Source organism: Nicotiana tabacum, chromosome 23 (assembly GCF_000715075.1).
Source record: "Nicotiana tabacum cultivar K326 chromosome 23, ASM71507v2, whole genome shotgun sequence".
In the NCBI taxonomy this organism is placed as follows: Eukaryota; Viridiplantae; Streptophyta; class Magnoliopsida; order Solanales; family Solanaceae; genus Nicotiana; species Nicotiana tabacum.
The window spans coordinates 25,723,464-25,734,277 of NC_134102.1; the positions used below are offsets into that span (position 1 = coordinate 25,723,464).

A 10,814-nucleotide genomic window follows, 5' to 3' on the forward strand; every position below is an offset into this window, starting at 1 on the left:
AATAATTATATAAAAGCCTTGGTGAATGGTGGTATCACGTGACACCATGAGAGGTAATCAGAATTTCTTTTTGGTTGGAGGAGTTGTAGTTCCATAGTGGGAGAAAAGAAATTGGAAAAAACCTTTTTAAAAAAAGGGGGAAAACTAAAAGAAAGGTGAGAGTTGCATCCAAGTAGAGGTAACTTTAACGATCAATTAAGATAAGAGATCAAGAGTTTAAATTTCAGTCGAAATAAAACAAATTACATAATGTTTTCATTTACCAAAGTTGATAAATATAGTTACCTAATATACGTGTGCTAGTGAAAAATAACACCACCGAGATTGTAGTAGGTGAATGTTGATCTTTCTATTCTTAATCCGTTGAATTTGAGTCTTGAAAATAAAAATTTTCTTATCGGGGATGCTTCCCCCTTTAAGGAGCTTATGCAGCGTGCAGAGCCGAATTCTATGAGAATTGTTCTCTGTTCCTCTAAGTAAATAACCAAATATTCAATCAAGTACATCATTCAATTTTTTAGAACATATGTGTCAACAGATAATATTAGACGAATTTTAGAAAATACATACATAAAATATCTAATTTGATGGAGAGATCATAAGTTCACGTACCCATAATTTAAGTTATAAATACGCGTTTGGCAACATGAATCAAAATTAGTCGAGATCGCAAAGCAAAATACCCAACTTTGAGTGAGTACAAGATTTGTACCAAAAAAATAACATAAAAGTGTGAGGGTCACAAGGGTAGTTTTGTTTGGTGTGCAGAATTCTTTAACAACGTGAAATCGATCGTCTCAATAACTCATAACACACTGCTTTCAATGTGCTATTTCTATAGACATAATATTCATCACTCATTTACTTCTAGATCTGAAAACATTGAACAGACACAGTACAGTCACTCTTCTTTCTCTTTAAGATTAGATAATTAGATAATAATAATAATAATAATCTGTCCTTTTAAATAATTTTTGCGTTCAAAGCTGCTGACCTCCACTTTCTCTCTCCCAATTCTGACACCACCCCACTACTGTCATCAAAATAAGATAAGTAAATAATAAGATAAGTAAATAAACTAAATAAGAAAAAAGAAAGATTAATTTAAGTTTTGTATATATAAATTACATAAAGAGTTTTAAATTGCACTTATTGGTACATAACTGTATAAAAGTATCTACACAATTATATCACTCAAAATGTAATTACATTAAACTCAATTAAACAGGAGTAGCATTGATATTAGGGAAAATTTATATTATCAATCAAACGTAATATAAATTTAATCTCAGACTTAACCCTATTATCTCATCTTATTCTATCAAACTTAAGATTAAGTGGGATAAAATTTAAACTCATGTGGGATAAATTAGTCCAAGAATTATAATCCCAGGACTATAATCGCAAAATAATTTAGTCCGCGTACCAAACTACCCCCTACTATATTATACTCTTTCCATCCAAAAAAAAAACTAAAACAATTCAGATTTATGAGGGAGTAATGATGTCTGGTGCAAGAAGCATTCCGTATTCACGTAGGGTCGGGAGAAGGATCTCATCCCAAAGGGTGTGATGTAAGCAGTCTATTGATGCAAACATCATGAGTGACTAATTTTATGGCTCGAACCCGTAATCTATAGTTCACACAGAAATAACTTTAACGTTGCTCCAAAGCTTCATTTGCTTTGCTGATGAAAAAAATTATTATGATATTATTATATATAACTTAAATACACCCATAGGATCTTTTATATAGGTATGACACAATTTATTAGACTCAAGAAGGAAATAAAGACCAAACCTCTTTTGGCCCCAAAACTATACCAGAATGAACTGCTCCATAATGCAAATATATTCATCATATTCAAAGCTAGCGTGTATCTCTCGCTTTCACTTTTATATCCACTCTTCTTTTGTCCTTGTATTTTTGCTTCATTCACTACTTTTCCCCCCATCTTTTTCTAGCCCCTCCCTACAACTTAAAAGCCTGAGAATAGCATATATATTTCTTTGAGTTGTCCGTCAATATTTTCATTTACTAAATTCTATGGGGAATAAGAAAGGAGGATCTTCTTCTTCTTGGTTGACTGCTGTTAAAAGAGCTTTTAGATCTCCTACTAAAGACCCTGAAAAGAAGAAACAAAACAAAAGAAGAGATGATAATAATCAACCTTTGGAGGTTGACGAAGATGAAGAAGAAAAGGCACTACCCCACTTCTCTTTCTTTTTATTTTGTTTAGTTAATCAACATTAGATCCATCTTTTACGTTGCAAAAATACAGGGTGAGCCTCTAGTACAATAGACTGTTATGGTTCGGAACCCGCGCATAACGGGAGCTTAATGCACTAGCCTGATCCATCTTTTACTATAGTAGCTAACTTTCTTGTTTTTGAATTCATACAGAAGAAGGAAAAGAGAAGGTGGCTTTTCAGGAAGCCAACTAATCTTGAAAATGGGACAACACATCAAACTACGATTAAATCGGAGAATGATGATGTGTCCGCTCCTGCGGCTGAAGGAGCGGACCAAAGGCATGCCATTGCAGTGGCTGTGGCAACTGCAGCTGCAGCTCAGGCTGCCGTCGCCACAGCTCAGGCAGCTGCAGAAATTGCTCGGCTGGCCAAACCGCCTGTTTCTAGATTCTATAGTTTTCCTATTTATGCCGGAGATAGAGAGCATCAAGCTGCAATTATAATTCAGACAGCTTTCAGGGGATATCTGGTATGTGATGAGTTGTGATACTATCTTTAATTCCATTGTTGTTTATCTTGTAGCTGCATCAATAGATATACAATATTCAATCCAAAAAAATCTAGGTGATTTCTTTATATCTGGTTAAATTTGGTAGACAGAATTACCCTATATCTCTGTGTAGGTGAAAAGTAGGAGCTACTCGATAAAGTAGCCCTTTATCGAGTTGTTGCACGAATAAGAATGAAGACATTTCTTAGAAATGAAGCTCAATTTAAAAACGATATTCCAACATCAGACACCAACAACAACAAACCTAGTGGAGTCCCACAAGTGGGATTAAGGAGTGTAGTGTGTATGAAGGTGTTACCCATATCCTTGGGAGGTAGAGAGACCGTTTTCGTTAAAGAGACCGTTTTCGGAAGACACTCTCCAGCATCAGCATCAGACACTGTAGTGTCTTAATTACAAAGAAAAATGGTTTCTTTTACATTAATTATGATTATCCAAATGTAGAGTGATGCCATGGTCTTAGTTTTCTTGTATTTTGACAATTATTGATTCTTTGGGTGATTGATTGAATGAATTTGATTTTGTTCTGACTGTAAAGGCAAGAAGGGCTCTAAAGGCACTAAAAGGCCTAGTGAAATTGCAAGCTTTAGTGAGAGGTCACAATGTTCGGAAACAAGCGAAGATGACTCTCAGATGTATGCAAGCTCTTGTTAGAGTTCAAGCGCGGGTACTTGACCAGCGATTTAGGCAATCTCAAGAAGGAAGTAGAAAATCAACATTTAGTGACACCAGTAGCATGTGGAATTCCCAGTATCTCCAAGACATCATAGATAGAAAATCAATGGTAAGTCAATCTTGATGTATTGTTAATTTTCTTACCTATGGTACTGCTAGGAGTTTCTTTCCAAGCCTTGTTTTCTATCCAAATTCTTGGTTTTAGTTTTCGGAAAAGTTTTTCGACAACTTTTTAAAATAAAAAAAAATCTGCCTTTGGTGGTTTTGGGATTTGATTTTGGGATTGCTTTCGTAAAACATCTGATTTTGGACGCTCATTGGTCTTGGGATTTGTTTTAACACCACTCGGGCATTGTTAAGGGATTGGATTTTGTACAAAACAGGCAGTGATTGTAGATATTTTTCATTTAACTCATTGGCATAATTTGCGTATGCCAGTCAAGAGATGGAAGCAGTATTCCAGATGATTGGGATGAAAGGCCTCACACCATTGAAGAGGTAAAAGCAATGTTACAAAAGAGAAAAGAAGCTGCTTTGAAACGCGAAAGGACCTTATCCGACGCCTTCTCTCAACAGGTTCTCTATATCCATGTTGTTTTTTCATGTTTCCAAAATTTACTTGGTGTGAGCTTGTTTTGCCAATCCTTTCTATATTTTGCATGACAGACGCGGAGAGCAGGAAGAAATTCCTCGATAGGAAGTGAAAGTGATTTTGGAGAAAAGCATCAATGGATGGACCGGTGGATGGCTGCAAAATCATGGGATAACAGCAGGGGAAGAGCATCAACTGATCAGAGTATTGACCCTGTTAAAACTGTTGAAATGGATACGTCGCAACCTTATTCATATTTAGCTCCTAATTTAAGAAGATCGGATGAACGACAACAACATCAACAACACCAACGACCAAGTTCACCCCTTCATAGATCCCACCAAAATCAATCTTTTCAATTCCCCGTTACACCTTCTCCATCCAAAACTAGACCTATTCAAATCCGTTCTGCAAGTCCTCGATGTCCAAGAGACGACAGAAGTAGTAGCGGGGCTCAAACTCCAAGCCTGAGGCCTAATAATAACTACTCATTCAATGGTAGCTCACACCAACGTAATAGACTGACTCCCGGTGCTGCACCAATTCCTAACTACATGGCTGCTACCGAGTCTGCCTTGGCAAGAATCCGTTCACAAAGCGCCCCACGACAGAGGCCTTCAACCCCGGAGAGGGATCGAGCAGGGTCAGCTAAGAAACGGCTTTCATACCCTGTCCCTGACCGTTATGGCAATATTCCTATAGGTTATGGAGTTGGGTATGAACATAGTCTGAGGAGTCCAAGCTTTAAGAGCCTTAATGGAGTACATTTCGTTTATGAACAACAATCTAACTATTCTTCTTGTTACACGGAGAGTCTTGGTGGCGAGATATCTCCTTCATCAACGAGCGATTTGAGGAGGTATTTGAGGTGACCAAAGGGCAATAATAAGGTGATCAATGTACATGTTAATGCAACTTATGCTGATCTATCATCCTGAAGCATAGTTGGACTATTAGAAATCCTTTTTCTTGTTTCCTTTGTTGTATTTAGCTTAGTTTGGAGTCTCATGTTTTTTAACCGTTGCACCTTTCTTTGTTCTGAAGGAGAGCCTTGGAGCAACGGTAAAGTTGTCTCCGTGTGACCTATAGGTCACGGGTAAGCTGCCTACATCACATACCTTGGGGTGCGGCCCTTCCCCGGACCCTATGTGAATGCAAGATGCTTCGTGTACCGGGCTACCACCTTCTTTGTTCTGACTTCTAATGTATTTGAACCCATTGATGTGCTAGTCAAGCATATTGTAACTAGCTCTTGAAGCATTGTTTAGTCAAGTAGCACTTATCTTACTGTTAGGAATAACTTTGATGTGATCGCTACTTGCATGTGTTTTTTCATACTTGTAATATCTCACAAGTGCAAAAAGCTACGTTGATTTTCAGTTGAACTTAAAATAGCTATAGTACTTTTTCTGTTGTCGGCACATCCACCTATTCTTTTCTGCTTTCCCTCTATTAAATATCTGCACAGGTTCATTTCCTCTGAGCATAGCCCCACCTATTTAACAAAGAATTATAGAAGGGAAAGTGGAGGACCCGCACCCTATAATAACACCAGTTTGGGGCCCCTGTATCTATGATTTCTCGGCAAGAAATATTTGATTTGTAATATCTTGTACATTTTAGATATGTATTTAAGTACATGAAATTGGAGTATGATTTTTGAAAAAAAAAAAAGTAAGTTTTGAAGTTAAGTTGAAAAAAAGTATTTGGAATTTGAAATTATGTCTGGAAATACATTTCACTAGAAATATATATTGCAGTTTTGGGAGGGAAATGAGATTTTACATGAAAAGTCAAACTTCGAAACAACAACAATAACAGCACATCCAGTATATTTTCACAATGGATCTGAGGAGAGTAAGGTGTACGCAACCTTACCCCAGGTAGAGAGGTTGTTTCCAACAATAAGACGAAGCAGGTAGAGGTTGTTTCCACCAATAAGAAGATAGCAACAAAATCAACGCAAAGCAACATCAAGTAGTAGGAATAAGACCAAACGAAGAGAACACTAAAACTACTGGTAAGGAAAGGGAGTATGCTCTACACAGTACTAGCTCCGTTTACCCTAATTCTCGATCTTCATAACCTCCTATCCATGGTTATATCCTCAGTAAGTTGAAAATGTATCATGTGCTGCCTAACCAAGCAAGTTTTGAAAGAAAGAAAAAACGAAAAAAAAGGGAAAAGTTTTGTATGGGCAACCGGGTCCTTAATATTCACTAACATTATTGTTTTTATACTATCGCTAACGTCTGTTGTTTAATCGAAGATAGCAATTTAATTATCATATTTACTTGGTTATCAATTGATGCTTATAAATATTTATATATAATTACTTTATAGGTAACGTGATTAATTAAATATATTTTACATGCATCAAACTAAAACTCTTAGGTATATAAAACATAGTCAAATTTTACAGAAAATGTTCTCTTCATATTTGTCCCTCCCCATAATCACCATTTTCTCCGATCCTAAAAAAGCTTATGGGAAGTGCAGCAACATGAAAGTTGGAACTATTGCTCAACTGCACTTCTGACTTCTGAGTGTCCTGGAAAGCAAATTGAAATAATTACAAGTAAACTCTTTGTATCCTTTAGTCACGGGCACACTATAAAGCTTACTTATAGAGGCAAACCCAGGATTTGAGTGCAACAGGGGCACACTGTCTTTAGATAGGAAAAATGGCATCAGGTGACAACACATAACAGGAATTGACAAATTTTATAGCCTTATATTAGGTTTGGCAAAGATAGCCCCAAACAATTGGCATTACATAGCCAAATTCTAGAAAAATTACTCTCTTATATATTTTTTCTCTAACAATTGGCCCCAAACCGTATTGTCCCCCCCCCCCCCCGCTCACTCCTCTTCTTGTTCATTGCTTCCCTCCCGCCTCTTTCCTTGTATTTCTTCTTATTTCTCTTCTCTTTCGCTCTCATAGTTTAGCAAAAATTCTTGCAAATTATGCAAAAAAATTAGTGGGATAAAAAGGTAAGGTTGATCTCACATTAGAAAAAATCAGAAGTAAAAACTAAGAAAGAAAAAATACATTTCAACTTTGTTTTTCTTCTCTCTTCTTTTTTTTGTTGGATTGAACGAGTGAGTGTGATTGAAATTGGTTGAAAATACCTAAAGGAGACTATATCAAAATTCGAGCAAGATTAGAAGTGATTTAGACTGGTTTCAGGTAAAAAAATCAAACCTAAATCCAACTGCGATATGTATATATCACGTTGCATATTGTATATATCAGTGTATATCACACACAGGTTTTTAAGGACGCCTGTGTATATTACTTTGTATATCGTGTATACAACACAATTATTTTATGGACGTCCATGTATATCACATTGTATATCGTATGTATAACACAAATTTTTATGGATATACATAGATACACACGATATACATGAGATATCATTAATGTACATAGAGATATACACGGGATACAATAGGGGATACACATGTGGAGTCGTCTTGAACTTGAGTTTTCAATCTGAAATATGTTATACAAAGAAGGAAAATAAAATTTTAATATACTTTTTTTATATACACATTATTATTATGTTATACACTGTGATATACAAATAATATAATTATTATTGTATTGTATATATTTGGATATACAGATAAAAAAACTAAAAAAATAATTAAAAAATATTCGGGAGTTTTTTCAGATACTACTAAAGAAAATGGAACCTAATTTCTAGGATGATGGTTGCTATGAGAGAAGGGAGAGAGGGTTTTAAATATTTTTTGATATTTTTAAGGAAAATAATTTTGATGGGGCTTATTTTTAGGATGGTGGTTGAACCATTAGAAGAGAGAGAATAACTTTAGGCTACCATATGACAAATTCTACAGCGTTGATTTTTTTTATGCCAATTGTTGGACCTAGTTGTCATGCCATGCCAAATCCCCAAATATATTCTAATTACTAGCGATAAATTTCGGGTTGCAACTCTTTAAAACTTAACGATGATGATAACTTATCAATAAAGTTTAAATTCTGAGTCATCGTTACTGAATCGATTGATGCTGCTACTTTATCGAAGTAATTATTGAAGGAGGGAGAAGGGTTTGTAATTTTTAATTTGCAGAAATAGGAGCTACAGTTTGAAGCTTTTGATATTGAGGGAGAGATTTGAAAAAGAATATCATTAATTAAATTAAGTTGATTATTATGTATACATATGAAATGATAATTGAATTTAAAACTAAGTAGAAGGACATAAACAGCAAGAGTTGGGTTTCGATCCCAAGACAGCCTACAGAGCAGGGTGCTTCAATATACACTCATCTAACTTTACCATGCAACCTTCTGTGATTTTGGTGACACCAGTAAAATATTTAAGGGGTCCTTGGTGTATATACTTATATATACAAAATATATAGATATTAATTTTGTCGAGATAACAGGTTCCGGTGATCCCTACCGCCAACGTAGGTCCGTCCCTACTTATATATAGAAGTGATGATGTAATGATAAAATTTAAATGTATCATACAAATTGTAATGATCTATGTATTGATATGAATCACTTGTTTGTTGATTACATTTATGTGATTTTATTTTCACTTTGGATCAGAGATGAATTGTACTAAATTAGTTAGAGATCCTAAATTCGAGTTTCACCACCACTAATCAACAAGATATATTTTCACATACTTTCTCAATAAACTAATTATGTTCGGACTTGCGGGTGTATGTTGCAAATTTAAAATAAATAAATAAAAGTGTCTCATCTTTAAAATTTTAAGATATTAGATGAGGTGGTATACATAATTTTAACTAGATTTTATATCCAACCCTTCGAAATTTCATATGCCAAGTCCTTGTAAGCAGTCTATCTTTGTTCTTGCCCCTTCCCTTCCTTTCTCTACATAAATATCTTCATCCTTCTTCTTTTCCAATTCTTTGTTGCCAATCTTGTATAACTCAACAACAATACTAGAGAGTTGTGACCGTTAAACGCATACTTGAAGCATCATTTTCTTCGGGATTGTTACACAAATAGCCAGTCAGATTCGTTATTTACTTGTTCTAGTCGGTATACATAAATTATATATTATTTATACACAGTTATATATATATATACGCCGACTATTTATAATTTAAGAGATTATGTATGTGATTATTTAGGTTAAATCTTCATTTTCTGATAATGTGTTGGCATCCATATCGATGACAAGCCCAACTAGATTATTGGGCTTTCTTCTCATTTAGGGTTCCATAGTTAGATACGAAATGATTTATGTCCAATTGTTAGTAGTAGGAATACATAGTTTATAAACGATGACTTTTTCGTATATATACAAGATTTTAAGCTTATTTATCCCGTTTTGTATAATTTTTTCTATTTATATAAAGTAACTGAAGTTTTTTACAAAATATATACAAATCCGATCAAAATCTATAATTTATCCACAACTTAAATATAATTTTTTTGTACAGAATCCGGTCAAAAACTATAATTTATATACAATTTATATAATATTTATCTACAATTATGTTAGTTTTATATATTTTGTATGTCGTTTCTACACCCGATATACAAAATATATATAATTTGCTTATGTTTTCTTATTCGAGTTTCAATCTAAAATTCAAACCAAAATCACCTCGAATCTTAACCAAATTATGTCAAAATTGAGATATAAACTCTAGAGAATATTCTCAATTATTTGCAACAACAACCAATCCAAACAAATAATAATTTTGCAAATATTAATTTTCGAATTCAAAACTTCGAAGCTTTTCGCAGATTACTTTATTTTTTGAAAAAAGAAGTGGGCGCAATTTGGGTGGCCAGATACATTTTTCTTCTGCCCAACAAATATGATTCGGTTGTGTTTCGATACACCATTTATGAGGTTCCTTTTCCACTCAGATATATCCTATGAGAAGGCTTCATATGATTCAATTGTTACTGAATATAAATTGGAGGGATGAATTCAAAATTGAGATCAAGAAACTAGGCAAGCCTTTTGGATATGGTATTCGGTTTGATTTTTCCAAAGTTGTTGCGGAAGGAGATAATTTAGGTCAACTATGTGGGTTAACAAATGGGGAAGGAAGAAGAGGAAATGGGTGAAATTAGAGTCTGGTGTATTGTTTTGTATATAAATGGTAATTATATATCTAAGTTTCAAAAGTAGTATAGATAATTAAAAATAAACCACTCAAACAAGTCTTACTACTCAATGCTAAGAAAACTATAGAAATAGCCACAAATATACACTACTTACTTACAATTAACCATTGAGTCATACTACTAAAAATAGTCAGAAAAAATACCAATGATATAAAACATTCAAAAGAACAAAGGCAAAAAAGGATTATTTTTAATGAGCGTGGTTGAAATTCGATGAAAACACATACACGAGGCAATATAAAAAATTTAAGGAGGATTGGAGGCGATTTACACTAGTTTAGAGTTAAAATTCGTTACCAATGATATATAACACTCAAAAAACATAGAAAAAAGGTAGTTTTAATGGGGATAATTGGAATTCATTGATAATATATAGATGAGGCAATATATAAATTTTGAGGAAGATTGAATGTAATTTGGATTAGTTTGGAGTCAAAATTCATAGTCGAAATCGAGTATAACATACATATATATGTATACATGGATATACATGTGATACATATTTGATACATATGTGATACACAAATGATACATATGGGGATATATATATATCACCTTATTCCATGTTCATCTTCTACTTCGAATTTTGCTCAAATTTCAATTCAAACCACCTGAAATCGTCCCAA

The 10,814-nt window shown here is 34.1% G+C and overlaps 1 protein-coding gene across 2 annotated transcripts; it reads left to right on the forward strand.

Moving 5' to 3' along the window:
- The first annotated feature begins 1,899 nt into the window (after positions 1 to 1,899).
- LOC107790498 (protein IQ-DOMAIN 17) lies at positions 1,900 to 5,423 on the forward strand. 2 transcript variants are annotated; one of them, XM_016612431.2, is made up of 6 exons: positions 1,900 to 2,203; positions 2,405 to 2,722; positions 3,303 to 3,548; positions 3,878 to 4,015; positions 4,106 to 4,921; positions 5,076 to 5,423. In XM_016612431.2, the coding sequence occupies exons 1-5, from the start codon at positions 2,048 to 2,050 to the stop codon at positions 4,901 to 4,903; spliced, it is 1,656 nt and encodes a 551-aa protein (XP_016467917.1). In that variant the 5' UTR covers positions 1,900 to 2,047; the 3' UTR covers positions 4,904 to 4,921; positions 5,076 to 5,423. The 2 variants fall into 2 exon arrangements, with proteins under 2 accessions (XP_016467917.1, XP_016467909.1); XM_016612423.2 differs by having other exon boundaries at positions 4,106 to 5,423.
- Positions 5,424 to 10,814: the final 5,391 nt, after the last annotated feature.

What these genes read in the sequence shown, in the direction of transcription:
- LOC107790498 (XM_016612423.2), top strand. Translation starts at nt 2,048, where the DNA reads ATGGGGAATAAGAAAGGAGGATCTTCTTCTTCTTGGTTGACTGCTGTT. An exon ending in CAGCTTTCAGGGGATATCTG is followed by an intron (nt 2,723 to 3,302) that starts GTATGTGATGAG and finishes CTGACTGTAAAG; the next exon opens with GCAAGAAGGGCTCTAAAGGC. An exon ending in TCATAGATAGAAAATCAATG is followed by an intron (nt 3,549 to 3,877) that starts GTAAGTCAATCT and finishes TGCGTATGCCAG; the next exon opens with TCAAGAGATGGAAGCAGTAT.